Source organism: Epinephelus fuscoguttatus, linkage group LG5, assembly GCF_011397635.1.
Source record: "Epinephelus fuscoguttatus linkage group LG5, E.fuscoguttatus.final_Chr_v1".
Classification (NCBI taxonomy): Eukaryota; Metazoa; Chordata; class Actinopteri; order Perciformes; family Serranidae; genus Epinephelus; species Epinephelus fuscoguttatus.
The window spans coordinates 37,459,845-37,483,137 of NC_064756.1; the positions used below are offsets into that span (position 1 = coordinate 37,459,845).

At 41.7% G+C, this 23,293-nt stretch overlaps 1 protein-coding gene across 3 annotated transcripts; it reads right to left on the minus strand.

Moving 5' to 3' along the window:
- Nucleotides 1-515: 515 nt before the first annotated feature.
- On the minus strand, nt 516-20,929 carry zgc:152863 (uncharacterized protein LOC562658 homolog). Of its 3 annotated transcripts, none has more exons than XM_049577048.1 (5): nt 20,718-20,929; nt 9,312-9,414; nt 6,401-6,604; nt 2,762-2,906; nt 516-2,300 (listed from the first exon to the last, which is right to left on the minus strand). In XM_049577048.1, the coding sequence occupies exons 2-5, from the start codon at nt 9,403-9,405 to the stop codon at nt 1,964-1,966; spliced, it is 780 nt and encodes a 259-aa protein (XP_049433005.1). In that variant the 5' UTR covers nt 9,406-9,414; nt 20,718-20,929; the 3' UTR covers nt 516-1,963. The 3 variants fall into 3 exon arrangements, with proteins under 3 accessions (XP_049433005.1, XP_049433004.1, XP_049433006.1); XM_049577047.1 differs by having other exon boundaries at nt 9,312-9,418; nt 20,718-20,927; XM_049577049.1 differs by having other exon boundaries at nt 516-2,297; nt 9,312-9,418; nt 20,718-20,920.
- Between the last annotated feature and the right edge of the window lie 2,364 nt (nt 20,930-23,293).

The following is a 23,293-nucleotide window of genomic DNA, read 5'->3' on the forward strand; positions in this document are numbered from 1 at the left end:
ACTCGTGTAAATGTACCGTGGGAAACACTGGTTTGTCTTCATCAATGACTCCTCATCCATTCATCTGACTGTAACCTAACCACAGCTGACTGGTTACAGTAGATAATCACCTTCTTCCCCTTTTTCATTTCCTCCCAAAAGACTCATCCAACCAACTTCTTCTCAAACACACCCAGGATTCATACTGAAGCAGGAAGTACAATTTTTAATCACCACCATCATGTCACCACCACATTGCAACAGAAGAATGATTCAGAACGTTTTCCAATGAATGAATGTTTGAATGACTCCTTATTCCATGGAACAACCTCACAGCCTCACAGGAAGTGTTTCATAGACACAACGGCGGCAGTTTGTTTGGAAGAAATAAGAGAAGGCGAAAAGACACAAAAGGCCATGATTACTATCTAGAGGAAAAATCTGTAGCAGCAATTTCATCATCTTTTTCCGGCACAGACGGCCCCCTTTCATGAAAAGAGCATCTTTCCGACAAGAAGTCACACACAAGACCAAGATATCAAACATCTCAACATTTATTCATCATATAATTCTGTGCAATAACATAATGTACAAATAATCTTCCTGCAAGTATAACAATCCATATATTAATTAAGATCTGTAGCCACATAAAATACATTCAAGGTCTGTAAAGGCGAGAATCACCGTGCAGAGGTTAAAGAGGGACAGAGAGGGAACCAGATGGGTGAGGTGAGGAAACCAACAGAGAATTAATGTTGAATGAGCTTCAGTTTTTTTATTCTGGGTTTTTTTTTTTGTTTGTTTGTTTTTTTTGGGGGGTTGTGGAATGAAAAAAGTTAAAAGCACCCATGTGTCTGCACCGATGCCTCCAGGGCAAATAAATGTGCAATTGTCTTAGATTATTTTTCTATGCATTTAAATTAATCAAAAATAATATTCATTTTTTACTCCACTCACCACGGAATGAACACTGGAAAAACACTTTTAAAGACTATTTGGTTTCCGAGCATTTTCAAGTCTCTCAACATCTGCTGTACACAAAGTCAACATCACGACATGCTGTTTGTTGTCTCCATTGATTATCAGAGTGGATGCGCACCAGTGGTGGAAAGCACATTATCCCAAGTACTGTGCTTATGTACACATTTGAAATACTTGTACTTAACTTGAATATTTCCATTTTATGCAACTTTATACTCCACCACATATACTGTACTTTCTACTGCACTACATTTGGTATTAGTACTGTTACTGAAGTAAAGGATCTGAATAATTCTTCCACCACTGCTGCGCACCACACTGGCTTCAAATCCACAACACCATCAGTAGAAACGCTGTACAAAAGATAGAATCAGACAGAAATGGAATAGAGGCGGTTGCCATGGAAACAAACAGGGTTTCTGCAACAGCACGATCTGCCCCGTCACTGACGGGAAAGGTTGGGCGACGTCTCCAGAGCAACACTGAAAACACACACCACGCACACACACACATACACACAGGCACTTACATCTTTATGTGACTGACGTCCTGTGAAAACCTCATAACTCCGGTTTGTGTGATGTTGTTTATATTTAAACTGAAGCATTCTCGTTTAAAATATTGTTCAAACAAAGACATACATCGTCAAGGCATTCAGGTTATAAAGGTTTTCACCAGACGGCACACAGACACCCTCCTCTGTCACATACGTTCATACAACACACAATATACATTCCAACATTCATTTATAAATGTTTTCTTCCGTCAGATCTTTGTGACCTGATAACCAGCCAATCAGAGCTTATCAGCCTCCCCTAAACTAGCATATGATTGGAAAGAGTGCCCTTTTGCTGGTGAGCTGCAGCCAAACGGGAAAAGTGCAGAGTCTGCTGTCAGTCCGTGATTTTTCTTTGAAATTATCTGCAGAGTAAACACTGCAGCTGTCAATCAAAATCCTTCATTGCTAAACAACATGTCACGTATGAGCCCCGCAGTCTGTCTATCAAGTGTCCTTGTCATCTGAAAGCACAGCACGTAGCTGCTGGGAGTCCCCGTCACGCATCCTGTCTCTGGGATGTGATGACTGGACCTCTTCGTACGGGGGCGGGGGGTTTTCGGGGCTGGACAGAAGGGGACGTTGACTGCCGTCCGACTGGTTGTTGAGAGATGACGGGTGGCAGCTGGGAGCCTCCTGTGCCAATAGGAGCTGGGTGGGTCCCGGCGCAGAGCAGGCAGGGAGGCGCTGTCCCCAGCTGCCGTACACCGCCTCCTCATAGGAGGGGAGGGAGACAGGAAGTCCATCCACCATCAGGTCAAGCTGGTCTGAGGGGCGACGGCTGCTGGGACACACACAGAGAGAATTACTGAGACTCTATCTTCTGACCTCTGACTTCAATCATTTCCATATAGAGCTCAGTTTCACTTGTTTTCTGCATAAGGCGCATAAAGGTTTAGACTGCCCCTGCACTGGGATTCATCTCTGAATGCAGCTAAAGCTGAGTGGGTGACTGCTTCTGCTGGGGCACCAACACACACTGTCCTGTCTTCAGGGCAATCAGGGTTCCAAAAAAAGGTGTGTGAGAGAGACATGGGTCAGAAACGGTGGAGGGCCCACAGACACTGCACAGGGCCTAGAACTGATCTAACCACTGAGTAGACTGCAGAGGACCCAAAGAAAAACAGACTCTGGTGTTACAGCAGGCACAAGAATATTTAGAAAAACTAGCAACAACATAATTTCCGTTACAATATTTTCCCTTTTGTTGGAAACCACTGCAGCGAATATTCTTCTTCTTCTCACCTGTGTGATTGACAGGGGTAGAGGCGGGACTTGACCACCAGGCAGGCAGTAGTGGTGAGCAGGAAGATGGACACACCCACCGCTGTTGTCGCCATGCTTGGCATCGAGTCATTCACTCTGTCGTCGGAGTTCATGTTCGGGCCCTCTGAGGAGGAGACAGGTGAAATGTTAGAGTAGAAACAACCACAGACATGCACAGTAATATTCCACCATATTACAAATATGATAACATTGTTTGTCTTTCCTCAGACTGTGAGACTTAACTCCACCTCACCCTCTGCAATCCACTATTAATAAATAACATGGAGCTTTATGTTACGCTGGTTTTAAACTGCATTTCATTGTGCAGTCCTGTATTAATAAATAATAAACCTTTGAATCAATTAAATAAAAACCTGCATGTATAAACAGTTGCAGCCACAGGGCAAAAAGAAATGCCATCTTGCCAATTATCCAACAGAAGATATGGACCCAGAACTACAAACTGTTTGCATGTAGCTTATGTAAAGTTTTAATGTGTTGATCTGGTGGTTACAAAAAAAGATTTACGGCACTGAGTTGAAGTTGTGACAGAAAACAGTCACCTGTGCTTCACCACTGTGGGAAAACCCAAAATTTCTCTTTACAAAAATAGATTATCAGATACATAATCTATGGAGTAGAGGTTTTTATCTCGTTATGTGGTTTCTATGTGCCTGTGATAATACGACAGTAGCTTTCCATGAGGCTCTCGCAGCGTCAGCACAGAGGAAATGTTTAATGGTTATTACGGTGGCTTCACCCGCTTCCTCTTTCTGCGCTCCGACTTCCTGTTGCAGCGCGTTTGAGTGAATGGCGACAGAGGAAGTCGGAACTGGTCTGAGGAAAGTAAAGCTTCTAGTTCTGCTGCACAGAGTTTTGAGTGTTTCTGTTAAGTAGGTCAGAAGATGAACGTGAGCTGTTGTGTTTGCATAGAGGGCTCAGCCCCAAGATGCTCTGATGTGCACTGATGCTTTAGTTTTACGACTGATTAGCATTCAGAATCAGATCTGATGCATTCATGAGACAAAACTCGATCTCAACAATTGCAGAGGGGAAGTCATGTTTGTGTAGCAACAACAAAATGACAACATCTAAAAATACAATTCTGACAAACCAATCATTAAAAAAAAGTGGTTTATTTTAAGATTTACAGCGCTGGTTTTAACAGCCCTGTCCTCAATGATTGATGGAGGTAAAGGGATTTTATAAGTACAATCAGTAAAATGTAATTTAAGTATTAACCCTCTGTAGCCATGGTTATGGCCAAAAACATGTTTTGTGAGGTCACAGTGACCTTGACCTTCGACCACCAAATTCTAATTAGTTCATTCCTTAAGTCCAAGTGGATGTCTGTGTGCATTTGATGAGATACTCAAAAGGCCTTTTTAAGATATTCTATCTCATTTACAGGAATGAGACAGATGCAAGCTCACAGTGACCTTATTGGCTGTTCTACCGTGGTCCGATGTTGTCTGAGGCTTACATTCAGAATTTTAATGTTTTTCAATTTTAAAAGCATTCATTTGAAACTTTACGGTGTTTAAATATTAAAAGGTTGCCACAATAACCCTGTATTTTTCCAGTTCTTACCACTATAGGACAGTGTTGCACTAAGATAACATACCCAGAAGTGTACCCCCAAATAAATGTTCTTGAAAATTTCTTTAAAGGTCCATTGTGCAATATTTAGAGGGATTTAGTGGCATCTAGTAGTGAGGATTGCAGATTACAACCAGCTGAAATCTCTCATTGGGATTCATTCAGTGTTCATTGTTCAGTAGGTTTTTACTGGGAGCCAAATTATCCACAGGGGTCTTTTCATATCCAAAACAAATGGACCTGGTGATTAAAATCAGTAAATACACTGAATAAAGGAGCTTCACATTCAAAAAACGGTGTTTGTCTAACACTGCTCACCACTGAGGTGCTGCTAACTACGGAGGCCAACACAACAATACAAAAATGCAAATCTAGAGCCAGTGTTTGGTTTATCTGTTCTGGGCTACTGTAGAAACATGGTGGTCCAACAGCTCATTCTAAGGTAACAAAAACACAATAATGCTTATTTTCAGGTGATTATACACCAAAGAATACATGCTATATTATATTCAATTTCTGCCAGTAGAACTCCCTATATCCTACACGCTAGACCTATAAGTGATGTTGACTTGGTCTATTTTATGACAAAAAAAAAAACAGTCCCCTGTGACTGTTGTACTATTATATATGATCTCATTAGACTGATTCTGACTCATGCATTAATGTAAAGGCAGGAATTTACTCTTGTAGTTGTTTGAGGTGGAGCTCACTCTGAACTGTTAACTACTGATTATTTTCATCATAATCTGCTGAAAATTTTCTCCATTGATGGATTGATTATTTGGTTTGGAGAAATAGTAAAAATAGAGAGAAATGTCTGTCTGTTTTACCTCAACATTATTACTCATACATTACAATTATTAACATTATTTGTGATCATGAAATGTTTTTACATGAAATATTAATAAAATTAATCAATATTCTTTTGACTAATTGTTTCAGCTGTCTTAACTGCTGGGTAGTTTATTATATAGAAAAAAATCATTTTTTATAAACTCTTCATATGTTTTGTGTGCAAAAAAGCTCTGTAGACTAACTAAAGCTGTCAGACAAATGTAATGCAGTAAAAAGTACAGTATTTCCCTCTGAGATGTAATCGAGTACAAGTAGAAAATATCATGGAAAAAAAGGCGACTCATGTAAAGTACAAGTGCCTCAAAAATGTACTGATGTACTTTGTCCTTAAGTAAATGTACTTGGTTAAATTCCATCACTGTCTGCTCTACAAAACTCATCATGGCCTCTGAGAAGTCTTTTGCTGACGCTCTCACAGACAATCTACATCTCATGTCTAAAATCAGCCAGAACACATACAGTATTTAAAGTGTTAGTAACCCCACCAGGAGGAAACCTCATAACCTCACAACAACAATGACACGCTGTCTGCTTCTTGAACGCTCAAAACAAGAAGCCACTGCCAAAAAAATGACTAATCAGCCTCTAAAGCATCAGGGTCAACCTGCGCTGAGTCATGAGAAGATTCTAAACGGAGCTAATCACTGAGGAATGCTGTGATGCCCACTGCTGCTGGGAAATGTCAAGCGATGTTTAGAGTCGTGAGAGAACATCTGATTACTAATAAAGTGTTCCAAAGTCACATGACTACCAACTCAGAGTGCAGAGAGCAGACAGTTGGAACATTCCAGGCCACAGAAGGAAATATTCCCTCTGCTAAGAAGCCAAAGCTCAAACTAGCCTCTCGCACTGAACATGATTTATCACGACGCTGCTGCTGTCGTCTCCAGTTAAACTGTGCTTATAGCTTGTTTTCTTCGCACCATTCATTGACTTTTCTTTGTCGTATATATTGTATTTTTGTTACCTTTTAGGTCAAGCACAGTGGCGGGGGCAATACCACATAGCACAGTGTAAAACATGTTGAGTAATGTGTGACTAATAAAATGAATCCTTGCAGGGAACTCAGTTTATACTCTGCACAACACAACCTCAACAGATACTCAGAAAACAAACATAAATACTACATTACTTGGTAGAATTCAGACTATTGAGTCCTCTCACCTCTGATGGGGATGCAGGCAGGTATCGGAGGCGTCCATTTCCCGTGGCGACACCTGGAGACACGGACCTTGTTGTTGAGGTGGTATCCCGGCTCACAGAAGATGTGGATGGAGCTCTTGAGGGGAAAACCTCGACACGGTGATGGATCACAGCGGAAACCTCCATGTTCTGGCACCAGGGGGTGAGTGCAGTTAGTCAGTCGGCCTGTAGAGACATAAAAACATAGTGTTGGCAGCAGGTCTTTAAACATTTTTGTGTTTGAATTCAAGATCATTAGTAGTCTCTTCTTCACACAATTGGTATTTATTCATGTTTATATCTCAGAATTAAAACTATTAACTGCTTGTCTTTCAGACCCCTCCTCCATCTCTGCTCCCCACACATTTGTTTCCTGTTGGCTTTTAAAAAGATGACAAAAATCTGCTGCCTCTGCCAGAAACACTGAGAGATTTAACTCAGTTTTGCCACTCCAAAGCCTGAGAAGATAAGGCTCACAGAATCAGTGACTTCTTTTAAATCATTTTTTAAGACCAAGCAGCAACCACCGAGGCTTAAAAATGAAGCTAATATGGAAAATGGCAAACACTGCAGTTCCCTAAATGGCCACTTGAGGCTGGCTCCAAGAGCCAGTTAATCCTCACAGACCCCCATGTTAAAATGCACAACTTAACAGCAAAAAATAAACATGTTAATAGCCTGGTACAATACAACAGTTTTGGTCTCTATAGCTAATTTTTTTATACTCCTCCATTGCTTTACTCTTAATTGTTCCTCACGTGACCCATAAATGTACAGATGAGAGGGCTTTTTTTTTTACATAGGGATTTTTACATGGGATATTAAACTGGCGAGCTGTCTCTGTATTTTTAGAAGTAAATTAAAGAAACCTTAAAGAAAGAGACTTTAAAGAACTTTTTAATCTGGCTTTTAATTTGGAGTAATATTACAGTCTTAATTTTACGTTTTAATTTGGATTTTTTTTTACTTAATTATATCCCTGCTCTTTATTTAATTTTTATCTAAATATTTTATTGTTGTAATTTTCTAGTCTTGAAAAATTTGATATATGGATGCTTATGTTCTCCTTTAAATTGTGTCTCTTCACCTCCCATTTTGTTGTGTGAAGCACTCTGGGCTGCATGTTTGTATGAAAGGTGCTGTAGAAATGAAGTTGAGTTGAGTACACTGCGTCAGGATTTGGTTTTGATATTTATATTTACTCATGAATGAATGCTGCGTACTTGGAGCTCTTTCCCTGCATCAAAATGTTGCCCAAAACCACCTCTGCCTTGCTCAACGGGCAGCTTTGCCAGAGCAGCCAGCACTGTTACCCACTTCCTCTATTTCTTCACCTTCCATCTTAAAAGTCTGCGTCTGCAGAATAATGGTTTCCACTGCCAACACAAGCTCCTTCAACCCAAACATCAACACGTGAGGAGTAGGTCAAGTGTGAGAGTGGAAAATCACTAGAGATGAAGCTACAGCGAGAAAAAGTCTGCATGGTTTCACAGCATCAGAGTAAAAGCAGGTAAAAGTGCAGCTTCAGGAGGTTGATCACAGTATAAACTGTACAGTTCTGATAAGAAGAGGAAGAACCAGATGGTTACGTTTCAAACTTTTTTTTTTTTTTTAGCCTTTAATGGATAGGACAGACAAGTGTGAAAGGGGGGAGAGAGAGGGGTGACATGCAGCAAAGGGCCACAGGCTGGAGTTGAACCCGGGCCGCTGCGGCAACAGCCTTGTACATGGGGCGCCTGCTCTACCACAAAGCCACCAACGCCCCACATTTCAAACTTTTAAAACAGTGAACAGCTGAACAGAAAGTGTTTACATCCTGAAACCCATTGTCTAAAGTTCATTTAGTGTTTCATAATCAGTCATTAAAGTGTGGTAACACTGTGTGCCACCTGTGAGTCGTGTTTACAATTAAAGGTTATTTCTGTATCTCAGTGCTGTGGTGATGAGAAACAGCCAAAGGGATTCTCTATGTTTTTCAGTTTTGCAGACTATTACTAATATTCAGCAGTCAGCTTTCAGTCACGCATATGATCTTAAAAGGGGTAAAATCTCATTTTAAAAAATCCCTGATAATTCTTATTCTGTGAAAAACACTGAATGCTCATGATAATATGCTCCGAATCCCAGACAGCATCACAACTGTTGCTGCCATTTTCACTTGCCCCTGCAATTTCATCGCAACATACATCAAGATTTTTTAGAAAAGCCACACCACTTCACAATAACAGCCTCTGAAATCCTGGAGGGACTGAGAAATCATCTCTGATTTGGCAACATGTGCGGCATTCAGAATAAACACTGCAAATAGAGAAAACATTACTAAATACAGACACAAGCTGCAGTGATAGTGGCAGTGATTGCCTGAAAAAAATGTTTTAAGTTATATCGACCCTCTGTCTGTAATGAAAGAACAGGTAGCAGTTAATTAATAGTCAACTTATAAACAAAGTGATAAGTTTTATTTTTATTCATGTAGTATTTTAACTCGCTCGCGCCCACCAGGGTTTCTGAAAGTAATTATTAACATACAAGCAGCTAACATAACATTAGCCTGTTTCACTATGAATTAGTCGTATTTCACCTGATTATTTGAATTGGCAGGCTAATAATAAGCTGGAGGCAAACACCAGAATAAATTCAGCCTTGTGCATCACATTTTAGTGTCCACTGAAAAAAGCTTGTGTTGTGTTGTGGTGCTGCTGCAGTGCATTTCTATATTTGGTTGTGTTTTGTCTCTGCTCGCAGCGCGTTGAGCTCTCCGTGGTTTTCACATGAAGGCCATGTATAATATTTGCCTGTCTGCTATAAGGAGAAACCAAAGTAGAGACTAAATAAATAAATGAATGAATGAATGAATGAATGAAAGGGGTCCTGGAGGGGTCAGAGGTCATACCTGCTGTGAGGAGTGGTGAGGAGGCCAGGAGGAGGAGTCCACAGACCAGACTGACGCATCCACACGGCGTTGGATACAGGGCCGACGCAGACATCAAACCAGACTTCCTTCAGAACAGAGATGAAGAGTCAGAAGCAGAGAAAACACAAACAAATAAATACACCCCTCTCTCACACACGCACACACACACACACACACACATGGTCAAAGTATTCTTCACCCACAAAATGATCATTGCTATTTCAATTACTCAACCCATGTTGCGTTACATTCATGAGGAAAATTATTTTTCTCTCAAGCCTCAAAGGTGAACGAAGAATCCAAAAACTGAGAAAAGTCGTGATGAACTGTAGCTGAACAAGTCAGTGTTTAACCACAGGAGAACTATATCAAAACATCAGTTTACAAATTCTCACACAACTCATGCAGTATAATCCAAGTCTCATTTATCCAGTTGTACGCTCAGTACTTCCCAAACACATGCATTTTCACTACAACACTGTGGTTAATGTGGGGTTAGGTGTAGACACAAAAAACACTTGGTTATGGTTTGGAAAAGATCATGTTATGGCTCAAAACACCCCCATGCAGGTTGTCCTCACATGGTTGAGTATGCGCCCCATATAGGCTGAGTCTTTGGCAGCAGCCCAGGTTTGAATCTGACCTGCCGCTCTCTGCTGTTTGTCATCATTTCTTTCTTCCTCCTCTCAGCTGTTTATAGTAAAACCAATAAAAATGACACAAATGTTGCTGGAAAAGCAGGGACAGTGTGTCTTTTTGGAGCAATGGGTGTTTGGTTTGGGGATAACAGGCGCTCTAGGTCCAATGGGACATTTTTTCAGATGAACAGGCATCGAAATATTGGCATTGAACTGAGCATATGAGCAAGTTTTTTAAGTAGTAATGCTTTGCCCTACCTGTGCTTTGAATAAAAAACGTGTTTGGGTGTACTGAGCATAGGACTGGATAAATGAGACTACATTGCATGAATCGTGTGAGAGTTTGTAGAACATTTTGCTGCTGTTAAACACAGACATCTTTACTTCATCAAGACTTTTCTCCATTTTTGGATTCTCCATTCACCATGCATGGAAGAAATGGGTCAAGTTTTCCCTTAAAATTGATGTTAAACATTCCCCTCAATCCCAAATGGATCCTTTACAGACTCGTTGACTCAAGCCCTAAGCCCTTACAGACCAAGGACCAATTCCATTTCTTCCCCTTAGCCCTTGTCTTGGCCCTTCCCATTGGTTTCGCACATTCACGTGAGGGGAAGTGGTGTCCCAATTCTCCGTCAGGTTAGCTCTTAACCTGGGGGGGATTGTGTCTATACTGCGCTTTGTCCTCTTATCTTTCAGCCAAAGTGTAAAACTGCCTTCAACCTTTCAGTGGGTGATAGTGAAACTGTCACCTCATACTGTTTACTGTTTCAACACTGACCGACACAAACACCTGATGGTGCAGCAGCTGAGCAGCAAACAAAACAGAAACCAATCACAACCACAATGACCCAGACTCCTTCTCTAGATGACTTGCACCGCGCACTATCCCAGGCTCGCACCTTCCTGTGATTGACTAGTGCCAACAGAGCCAGACCTCTGCAGACCTCAGTGTCAGGCTTAAATGCCACTGTGTGTTTCAGTGCCTGACAATGTGTGTGTGTAGGTGTAGCCTTCGCTGTCTTTGATGTGTGTTTTAGTGCTTTCATATCAAGAGAGATGCCAGTCATCTCTGGAGCAGTGAGGGAGCGAGGGAGACACCCCCCCCTCCTCACCTCAGCATACCAGTCACACACATACACACACACACAGAAACACACGCACATTCTCAGCTCCATCTTATGTGAGTATCTGTGTGGGAGGTCTGCATCTTAGTCATCACGGCTCTCTGTGATATTATAACTTCTGCTGAAACATTTCTGAAGTTAGAAACACAATTATCGTGACTACAGAAAATTAAAATGGCTCTATTTCCCAAATAAAATTATTTAATTCAGCTCCAAAAAAGGACTTTCTCTTTTTTTAACTGACATTCTGCAGTGGAAGAAGTGCTCAGATCTTTCACTTTACTAAAAGCAGGAATACTCCGATGTAAAAATTCTCTTACAAGTAAAAGTCCTCCATTCAAAATCTTATTTAGATAAAGGTGCAAAAGTGTGAGCATAAATATATATTCAAAGTGCTAAAAGTAACAGTACACACTATGCAGCATGGCATATATTACAATAATCAAATATAAACCAAGATTCTGTTACTGCGTTTCTATTTCTTGCCTCATATGTTTTCAAAGGCATATTTTAGCTTACTGTTTAACTCTAATACCAGGTCATTTTATTACCAGTTGGCTGCCATATTGTTTACTGTGGAAAAACAGGCAAGTTTGCAATACGTCACCCACTAGTGGGAGGGTTTACTGGTCTTTTGCAATGCAGTTTTCTACCTTTTGAGCAAGATCAAATGCCACAGTCCCTTTTTATCCGTTTTCTCCATAGACTGTATTAAACAATGACCAAAATAGTGACCAAGTTTTGACGAGAGGGTGGAGCTGTTGCACACGGGTTATATTATATAATGTTTATTTGTGCTGTAAAGTTGGGCATTTAAACATGGAGGTCTGTGGCTGGGGACTGACTTGCTTTTAGCCTCAACTGGCCATTAGTAGAACTGCAGTATTTGGCACTTGCCTGTTGGCTTTATTTTTCAGAGGTTGCCACTTGGATTCCTCTGGTCATGTAGCACCAATTACAAAAATATTTGCATTCTCTACTGCACACACATCTTAGTTTTATGAAAAGACCGTCTTTCCGGCAGTGGAATACTTGTTGAAGCACTGTACTTGAATTCATGTATTCACATTCCACATTACAGAGTAATGTAACAAGCACAGGCCACTTTATAAAGAGCTCATGTATAAAAGGCAAACTATGTGATGCATCAACACGATCAGATTCACGACAAACACTCTTTAAATGTCACAGTCTGGCACTGCCTTGTTGCAGGGCGGTGAAGGCTAAAGAAAAACATGACTGACAGTGTGTTAGAGCTTCACTACAGGTGACCTCACAGCTCAGGGGACGGGATGTGCTCTGTTGCAGATGATTTTACAAAGAAAACCCACTGACGGTGTCAGAGCTTTTCTTATCTTGTCACCATTTCTTCATCTACAACCTTATGACTGAGATAGAGTTACATCAGAGACCACTGTGTATTAAAATAACATGGTTTTCACTACACTGGAAGTGAATGAAAAACTGTAACCTGAAAAGTGACTAAATCATCAGTAAAATGTAATGTAATAAAAAGTACAATATCTCCCCCTGAGATGTGAGTACAAGTATAAAGTAACATAAAATGGAATACAAGAATACAAATTTGTACTTAAAGAGACAGTTCAGATTTTCTGAAGTGGAGTTGTATGGTGTACTTATCCATACTCAGTGTATTACATACAGTAGATGTCAGTTGTCATGTCCCCAGTTTGGAGCGGCATGCTGTAGCTCGACACGGAAGCTAAGCAATGTACTGCTGCGGAGGGATCAACAGCAACAAAATGTATTTTAGCCACCTTAAAAAAGTCCCACTTAAAAAAAACCTTGCCGTCTGACGGGTAAGTCGTTAACAATTTCAGTTCCCCATCTTTCCTACTGTCAAAGTCACCAAACTCCACTGACAGAAACAGTTATGTTAGCTGGCTGAACACAGGAGCTGCTGGTCTGCAGCTGCCTCCATCAGTTAGTTTGTTTGTTATTGTGTGACTGGTGAATCTGAACATACTCCAAACAAAGAAATACTTAGCACATTGGAATGAGCAGGACACAGCCTGCAGACAAACTCCCATACACTGTCTAATTGCAATAGATTACTTCTACTGCGATGTTTTGGTGACCAGACTTTCATAGGGCAAACAGTGACAAAGAGATGTCCTCTTCAATAGGAGAGCTTGTGAGTTTGAAATCAACCACTTTCCCTGCATGCAGGGAATGCCAAATATCAATTTACAATGTGACAATCTACAATATTATACACAGAGATAGAGAAGCAAATTAGTAAAAACACACTGTATAATGAGTGTCATAAACATACTCCAGAGTGTTTACATGAAATAGGTAGGTTCTTATAAAGTCCTGAAGGTTAAATAGCATTCTCAGTAAGATACATGTCCAGATCTTGCAGGTTGCATTAGTAAATGAACCTGTAGGGATACGTTTGCATGGAAAGTGTAAAAACAGCATTAATACACAAATGGGAATCTTTACAATAAACACATACATTAATACAACAAGGCTTCCGAGATGCAAAAATTGCATCAAAGTGTACAATTAAGAATAATCAAATGAGCCTACGCCTTATCAAGACTACATTCCTTAAACTAAGCCGGTCCTTAACAAAAAGACCCTTTAGGCCCCAAAAGGTAACTGCAGTCAAACAATGCAGGTGCCATTTGTGGGTGAACCTAGCATAGCATATAGAAAAGTCACCACCAATATTACATCATGAGAAAATATATTAATACAAAGGCCATAAAGGCCAGAAAAACATAATGCACCATCACTGCATACATATATAAATGAACACAATCAACAGGCACAAAATGCCAAAGTCACATAATACCAGCAGCTCCTGCCTTCATCAGTGTTAAATCACTGTTTTTTCTCAGTGGAGTCTGGCTTTGAAGAGAGCAATGTACTGGCTTCATTTTCCTGTTGGAAATCACAATCTGACAGCAAGGTACAGTGAACATACTCTCAATATAGCATACATTTAAACTGATACTGATTATTCTTTTTTCCTTTTTTTCTTTGGTGGTTAAGATTGTTTAACTTCCATGTCACACTCCAACCTGCTTCTCCAAACTGGGGGGCGTGCCGATTGACATCCACTGTATGTAATACACTGACTATGGATAAGTACCTCATACACCCCCACGTGAAAATATTTAAAAATACTGAACTGTCCCTTTAAGTAAAGTCCTTAAGTAAATATACCTAGTCACATTCCACCACTGTGCACATGACAACTTTACTGGTTCTGCGTGCACACACTCTTAGTGGTGTTTCAGACATGGGGCTCTAGTTTCCCGGTGCAGCACGGGGTGGTGCAGGATGGCGAACCCCGCGCAGAGCTAGTTTCGAGCTGCGTAACTAAAGGCGTGCTCAGTTTGGTAGTTTGGCAGAGCGAGTTGCGCTGAGATGGGTGTGACGGCGCAGCAGGGGGAGGTGTCCACAGATCCAACTTGGCGCAGTGACAGTTTCGTGCCAAAAGGCTTCACCAAAGGTGCGCTAAAAGCTCGCCAGCTGAAACCAGGTCTACTGTCAGCGCAGGCGGAGCGCAGCCGGTGTAAGCCGAAGTTTGGCTGACCGGCGGACAGTGCGCACACGTCACAGGGCTCACAGGCAGGTTTCCAGAATATCAGGCACATTAACAATGCAATAAATACCCAAAAACACTATTCAATGCAACTATCTGCAATCAGCACATAAATGTATCTCTATATCGACTGTCCCGTCACATCTGATGTCAGATCAAAGGGGATTGGCACCGTTTGGCACGTTTGGCATGTCTGGCATGCGTAATGGAAACCCAACCTGATTTGATTAACACAGCTGCAAACTAATGAGTTCACATCCCTCTCAGCCAACCACAAACAGCCACAGCATCAGATAGGGAGTATATATTCAGCATCTGTCATCTTAGAAAAGCCAAAAGAAAAGAAACAGAGTGAGACTGCGAGAGAGAAAGAGAGAGAGCGCACGCACGAGAGAAACACAAAATTGATTTACAATTGTGGTGACCTCCTCCCAGGCTACCTTTGCATCATCAGCCCGTGGAGGTCTGCTCGCAGTTCCGTATATTCGGATACTGCGAGCTTTGACCTCCTGGACCAAAACATCAGTTTCCCAGGGCTTGAAGCAAGAAAAAATCCTGCACCTGAAATTTTTTTTAGAGGGCCTTCTGTGCTAGGGGGGTTTGGGGGCACGCCCCCCCCCCGGAAGAAAATTTTGAACATTTGACGTCTAAATGAATTAATCTGGTGCACTTTGAGAGTATCAATCAAGTATCACATCAAGGAGCTAGAATAACAATTTCAAGGTTTTTAATAATGAAATATGAACAGTTCACCAAAAAAGGAAAATTTGGTCATCAGCTACTACAAAATGGTTGGGGCCAGGCAATTTTAGGCAATTCTGAGCAACAAGTGGCAGAATAAGAAGACAACAAGAACGCATTAAAATGTACGTTTTACATCAGTGGAAGCTTGAACTCACAACCTCTGACACCAAGGAGCATCTTCTATCTGACTGAGCTAATTTGCAAGTGACAACTCATTGGTGGCATCACAAATTATCTCACTTATCTCTACCACACCGCCTCTTTCTCTTTCTGTATGTGTGAATTGCAACCCCCAACCTGTAGCCATTTCTCACGCTCTCTCTCTTTGTGTGTGTGTGTGTGTTTTCATCTCTCTCGTGTCTAGACCAAACTGAACAAATATTTATAGACAGAAAAACATCATAATTAAACAGGCTTTTATTTTTTAAATTTATTTTATTTTGAAAATTGGCCGGATTCTCTCGTCTTTTCTGTGTCCGACTTCCAGCTTGACAGAGGCGCTCACGGCTCGTGTGAAAAATAGACCAGATGCCGAACTGAAGCGCTGCAGTGCGCGAGCCTCCGCGGGCGCTCCGCTCTGCTCAGCGGCCTGTGTGGACAGTCAGATAGGTTAACATGGACGCCGACTGAAAACTGCCTCCGCTGCTGGGCGCTGCGCTTCGGTTCTGCGTCCGGTGTGTCCGTTGCGTGATTGAATGAGAGACTGTGAAAACTTAAGGCCCGCCCTACTCTGCCTCTGATTGGCTAGATGTCCTTGTTTACCTTGAGTAATGTGATACACCATTGGTAGTTGGAACTATCACTTTGCTTTGCTTTAAAACGACTGGTTAAATCACTGTTGTTACGGCAAGATGATAAAATATTCACGAGAAAAAAATATTCCTGCACCAGAATATCCCTGCGCCGGAAATCCGGCACCGTGCCAGAGAACTTCAAGCCCTGGTTTCCTCCTGGGAGGAGTTTGGCCGTCTGACTCTGCTGCTCTCTTCTGCCATGGCGAGTTGAGTAAACTCTCATTACGCCTTTGCGCGGCGCATTTAAGGGTGAGGAGAGGGGCTCATTTGATTGGTGTGATGTGTGTAAAACCCACTCCACGCCTTCTCTCCTCCCTCTTTCCGACTTGCACAGGTAGGAGGGACGGAGGTGGGAAAGAGGAGTAGCTGTGCCAGGCGCACGGTGTGCCAAACTTACAAAATCCGCCTGGCCACACCCAGTTGGTGAAGCACAGGAGCGCTGCACCTCCGCTGCGCCCGGTCTGCGAAACTAGGAGGCCGTTTACACGTTGCCGGCTATTTTCATAATCGAACATTTCACTGTCTCCGTTTTCAAAAAGATCTTGGTTTACACTTACCCGAGTATTTAAACAGGCGCAAGTTACAGCGCATACTGTGACGTTGGCTGCCTATAACTCCGTTTATCTCCGTTTATCTCAGTTTAGAGGCAAACGCAAAACCGGAGTTTTCCAAAATCTCCACTCTGGCCGGAGTTTTTAGAAAGACTCGTTTTCAGGGGAGAAATCTCCATTTGCGTGTAAACGAAGGGCACAGACGAAGGAAGATGTCTCCGTTTATCAAAATCACCGTGTACGTGTAAACGGCCTCCTAGAGCCAATGATGTTAAGTTAAATGATATAATATAACATTTGCAGATATAAACACTCTGCTGGCTCTTTCTTGGAAGTATTTTCAGGTGCACAGGAAGTGATGAATTTATTGTTTCCAGCCTCAACAGCGAATTGTTTGGCGAAAACAGGAAGAGCAGGGCAGTGAGCAGGAGCAACCAGCAACAGAAACTTCCACTGGGGAAAACATGCTGCAGAAGGCACTGAGAGTTCACTTAGTTCATGGTGATTAATTTTGAGTGTTAACCCACTGAGCCAAATCTGACTGTCTGGTTGATCAGTAGCTGTGTTGGTGACTCTGCCATGTTGAACTTTGCTCTTGCTGCTCTACTGCCTTACTGTGTGGCTGACACCAAACCCTGTAGAGTCTAAAGTGTAGGCTCAGTGTTATTGTTCTCTTTTACTAAGAAACGACTCAGTTCTGAACTGACTGATTACTCACAGCCTCCACGGAAATCAAAGCGGTAATACTACAGTGTAGAAATACTCTGTTACAACTTAAAGTGTTGCATTCAAATTGTAGTCAAGTGTAAGTGAAAATCTCAATATACAGAATGGCTTTTTTCAGAGTAATATAGCCTATATTGTTTTATACTTTAATGTTGCAGCTGGTACAGGGTGAAGCTAATTTAAATAACTTCATATACTGCTGGGTAGCAATAATGTCATATTCTATTAACTGATTTAAATTTTGTATTAATAATCTGATTTGGCAAAGTAACTCCAGCTTTAAAATAAATGTAGTGGGGTAAAAAATACAATATATTCCTCTAAGATGGAGTAGAAGTGCAGTGAAGTACAAGCACCTCAACATTAGACTCAAAGGTACACGTTGCCAATTGTTAAACAGCTTTGTATCAGAACAGTGTGGGTAGTGTGTGTAAATGAACTGTGGTAAACTTCCCTCCATCTTACAAGATCTCCCAGCTCGTCTCTACGCTCAGGCTGTTGCTCCATCTACACACTGTGCTTCCTAAATGTACGGAGGCATTTTCTGCTGTCAGTTTTGAGAATGAACTTGAACAAATTTGTTCTCAGAGGTGTGTGGCTTCACTGGGAAGAACCGATTACATATGTGGGTGTTGTTATTGACAAGAATGGAAAACGTTGCAGTAATTTAAACTTCAGCCCAATAATTTAACAAATAATAAAAAAAAAAGTTTAACATATGGTTGAGCTGTGTTACCTCCATGTCTATCCTTATCACTGGAAATGTCTACTGCAAAACAACAGATCACCCATTCTTGAGAATTGGGACAAATCATGTTCTACCAACTGCCTAATTGAAGAGTAAAAAAAAGGTTTTGTCCCTAGATAGATAGATAGATAGAACCTTGACTTGCTCAGTGTGATAGATGGGATGCTTTGAGCAGTCAGTGTACACAGTGTTACACAGTAGGACTGCTGATGCTGCATGTTACTGAACGGCTCACACAGACACAGCTTCTGTTGTGATGCGCCGCAGCACATTTGCTTTTATGACTTCAGCCCATGAAACACTTCATGTTCAAAGTAAGCGCTGGTCAAACTATAAGTTAATGATGTCATAAAGTCTAATGAACATCGATGACAGAGGCATACACATTTATTTTTGGATTGCCTGAGCTTCGCCTTGTGATGATGAGCTGGAAGTCAGTGATGTGCTGATATAATACTGTAGTGACGTGTAGCTCATATCAAATGTTTTGCGGTTAGAGTTAATGATCTTGATACTGAAGGCCTTTGAATGTTCTCAGTTTTGCGATCTCCTCTGGGTGGAGAGCTGCTGCTGCTGCACATTTACTGAGATAAATAAAGTTGCACATTCAAAAGCAGCCAGGTTTTGCTTAGACAACAAGCCTCCCCTCATACTTCAGTGTTATCTGTGTGTCAAGTGGTGCCACTTGAGGTAAGGGAGAGTCACAGCAGGTCAGGTGATAACAAACACATGAGGTTACACAAGTCCAGGAACACAAGCTCTTTGTACACAGAGACCACCCTATAAGGCCACAATGTAGTCCTGTCTTTAGTATACACAGAACCAAACAACAGCAGCACCATGCCACTCCAGTGTGTGATTTTAGACAGTATCCTGGCATCGCAGAGGCAAAAGAGGCGTGACGGGCTAGACCTCTAGTGTGACATGGAACACCCATCTGCAGCACTTTGTAAACAATGACATCATAACATGGCAATAACAATCATTTACCCTCTCTGTTATATGGCGGCTGTTCTCTTCCTCTGCTCGGAGGGTAAGGAGCTCCCAAACATCATTGTTTTCCTTATTTGTGGACATTTTCGACTGATATACTTTTTCTTTGAGCTAGCTGCTAACTGCTGCTAGCTGCTTGTTATATCACCCGGCAGGGGGTCGCAAACTTAACACGCCATCAAAACGTCACACCCGCCCATGATCCCGTCCTGCCATCTGTCCCATTGACACAGATGTTGATTCAGCGCTGTTACTACCTCCACTGCCGGCTGAAAAGCGAAACAAGTCTGCTGCGTTTTCATGTCAGCCCCTCTGCAATGAGCCGGGCAGCGCTGGAGAAACACTGAGTTGTAACATGAAATTGCTTTACTCAGTGTTTTTACTGGTTTGGTCATTTATTTTGGAGAGGGAGGCTAATGGCCTCTGTAAGTCTGCAGAAAGTTCACTCGAGGCCCTTGAGGTCTGGATGAATTGTGGATTTGGACAGCTTTCAGTATTCACAGACTTCCATGAACATGCCTACAAAGCCTATGAGTCTGCAATTGCAATGAAGTCTGGATTTGGATTGAGCTCCCAGTGAAAACCACTAAAGAAATCCTAATCAGGAGTTCACATTTGGCACATGGGAGAAGTTTCAGCTGGGTGCAATCTGTAATCCTCACTGCTAGATGCCACTAAATCTTACACACTGCTCCTTTAAAAAAACATGACGCCCTAATGAACCCTTATACACTCAAATAGCTCAGAACCAACAAAGAGACCCTGTCAGTCACAGACCAGAGGGACCCCCTCAGTGCTCAGTACTGTTTATAGTAACACAGGTTATTATGTAAAAAGCTCCTTTGTTCCTCAGTGGAAGCTTCATGAGTTCACAATAGTATTCCTGTGATCATTAGCTATCAGCAACACCCCACTGTACCTGTAGATTATATATATATTTACGGTTTAAATACACTCTGTTCTTTAACATGTAGCCTACATTTGGTTAAACATCAATCCAAGAACACTGTGTAAGCTGTACTTCATCTCTATTAAGCATCATTTCTTCCAGCACTGTCTGCACTATTGTCTCATTGTGTACAAATTCACTACTTCTTTCTATATATGTATATATGTACATAGCAGTTAGGTTTGTTTTGTGTCCAGCTTTATTATCCTGTCTTTAGCCATGGGTCTATTTCTGTCTTTTGAGAGCAACAAAAACACAGAGTCCTGCACATACTTGGCCAATGAAGCTGATTCTGATCCTCTTTAATAGCTGTAATATCAATAATTAATAGCCACTGAGCAGTTAGTGTTCTCTCTGTGTGAAGTCCAAGCCAAAATCTATTTTTATCATATAAACAAAACGCCTATTTTCACACAGCTGGCGGAATGATCGTTAAGTCCTGATTGTGATCACCGGCAGGTAAAGTTAAATGACCGACGCCTCCTCTGTATGAATGGAGCAGGTAGAGACAGATTGAAGAGGTGTAATGTCTGACCTGAGAGCCGCAGAGGAGGCAGCAGCGGTGTGATCGGAGCGGCTGTCGAGCTGCAGAGGAGCTCCTGCTGTGTTTGCCGACAGGTCGGAGGAGGTGAGAAGTGAAGAAGGATCGATAGATGTACGTCCGTCAGCTGACGCTCCTGCCGCCGCTCCTGCTCAGCAACAAGTGGGACCTTTTCGGCTGCTCTCGCCCCTGACTCATCGATCAGCTGTGTGTGACTCCGAACACACAGGCCTGTGATTGGCCGCTGCGAGCCGCCAAGCACCGCCCATCTGCGCGGCCCCGTCATATTCTGGAAACGCTCTCTCACATTCTCACACACACACACACACACACACACACACACACACAAAGTTACTCAGAAAATGGAAACTGTGGCCAGTTCCAGCACAAAAATAAAAATATACAAGTAAACACATTAACCCTTTCATGTCCATATTAGGAAAAGCAATTTTATAAATATTCTAATTCTAATGTTTTGGGGCGATAATAACAAAAATCATTTCTTCTTCTTCTTTTTTTTTTTAATATATGCCTCTACCAAACGGTTGAAAAGTCACTTTACGGTAATTGTAAAACAGAAAGGAAAAAAAATCTAATTACAGTGCTTGTAATGTGTTGGTACACCGACATATATCAGTTTGTTACCATGGAATTAGTAATATTACCAGTGTTAGTATTATTTCCATGTACTAATTCTACATATTTTCAGTTTGTTCACGTTCATAATGAACCATCCTTACGTACCAAAGTTTGTTTTGGAGTTCCGCAAGGTTCTGTGCTCGGACCAATCCTATTTACTCTATATATGCTTCCTTTAGGCAACATCATTAGAAATCACTCTGTAAATTTCCATTGTTATGCGGATGATACTCAGTTGTATTTATCGATGAAGCCAGAAGAAAGTAATCAATTAACTAAACTCCATAATTGCCTTAAAGACATAAAAACCTGGATGAGCACCAATTTCCTGATGTTAAATTCAGACAAAACTGAAGTTATTGTTCTTGGCCCCAAACAACTCAGAGACTCTTTATCTGATGACATAGTTTCTCTAGATGGCATTGCTCTGGCCTCTAGCACTACCGTAAGAAACCTCGGAGTAATATTTGATCAAGATTTGTCTTTTAATTCTCATTTAAAACAAACCTCACAGACTGCATTTTTTCATCTGCGTAATATTGCGAAAATTAGGCCTATCCTGACCCGAAAAGATGCAGAAAAATTGGTCCACGCTTTTGTCACCTCAAGGCTGGATTACTGTAACTCTCTATTATCAGGTAGCTCTAATAAGTCCTTAAAAACTCTCCAGCTAATTCAGAATGCAGCAGCACGTGTACTAACAGGAACTAAGAAACGCGATCATATCTCTCCTGTTTTAGCTTCTCTGCACTGGCTCCCTGTAAAATCCAGAATTGAATTTAAAATCCTACTGTTAACTTATAAAGCTCTAAATGGTCAAGCTCCGTCATATCTTAGAGAGCTCATAGTGCCTTATTATCCCACCAGAACACTGCGCTCTGAGAACGCAGGGTTACTCGTGGTCCCTAAAGTCTCCAAAAGTAGATCAGGAGCCAGAGCCTTCAGCTATCAGGCTCCTCTCCTGTGGAATCATCTTCCTGTTACGGTCCGGGAGGCAGACACCGTCTTCACATTTAAGACTAGACTTAAGACTTTCCTCTTTGATAAAGCTTATAGTTAGGGCTGGCTCAGGCTTGCCCTGTACCAGCCCTTAGTTAGGCTGACTTAGGCCTAGTCTGCCGGAGGACCCCTCTATAATACACCGGGCACCTTCTCTCTCTCTCTCTCTCTCTCTCTCTCTCTCTCTCTCGTAGCCTATTACTGCATCTTGCTAACTCAGCCATTCTGGATGTCACTAACTCGGCTTCTTCTCCGGAGTCTTTGTGCTCCACTGTCTCTCAGATTAACTCATACCGCAGAGGTGCCTGGACAGCGTGACGTGTGTGGTTGTGCTGCTGCCGTGGTTCCGCCAGATGCCTCCTGCTGCCATCATTAGTCATTAGTCATACTTCTACTGTTATTATACACATATGACTATTGTCACACATGTATACTGCCAGATATTAATACATACTTTCAACATATTGTACCGCAGTAGCCAGAACTATAACTATAATATTATTACTTTCAATAATGTTGTTGTGAGCTACTGTCATTACCTGCATCTCTCTCTCTCTCTCTCTCTCTCTCTCTCTCTCTCTGTCTCATTGTGTCATGTGGATTACTGTTAATTTGTTATGCTGATCTGTTCTGTACGACATCTATTGCACGTCTGTCCGTCCTGGAAGAGGGATCCCTCCTCAGTTGTTCTTCCTGAGGTTTCTACCGTTTTTTTTTCCCCGTTAAAGGGTTTTTTTGGGGAGTTTTTCCTTATCCGCTGTGAGGGTCATAAGGACAGAGGGATGTCGTATGCTGTAAAGCCCTGTGAGGCAAATTGTGATTTGTGATATTGGGCTTTATAAATAAAATTGAATTGAATTGAATATTTACCATTACAATACTTTAAAAACATCCCAGAAATGGTGAAAAATTATATTGATATTTTTTCACAG

What these genes read in the sequence shown, in the direction of transcription:
- zgc:152863 (XM_049577048.1), bottom strand. Translation starts at nt 9,405, where the DNA reads ATGTCTGCGTCGGCCCTGTATCCAACGCCGTGTGGATGCGTCAGTCTG. An exon ending in CTCACCACTCCTCACAGCAG is followed by an intron (nt 6,605 to 9,311) that starts GTATGACCTCTG and finishes ATGTCTCTACAG; the next exon opens with GCCGACTGACTAACTGCACT. An exon ending in TACCCCTGTCAATCACACAG is followed by an intron (nt 2,301 to 2,761) that starts GTGAGAAGAAGA and finishes TGTGTGTCCCAG; the next exon opens with CAGCCGTCGCCCCTCAGACC.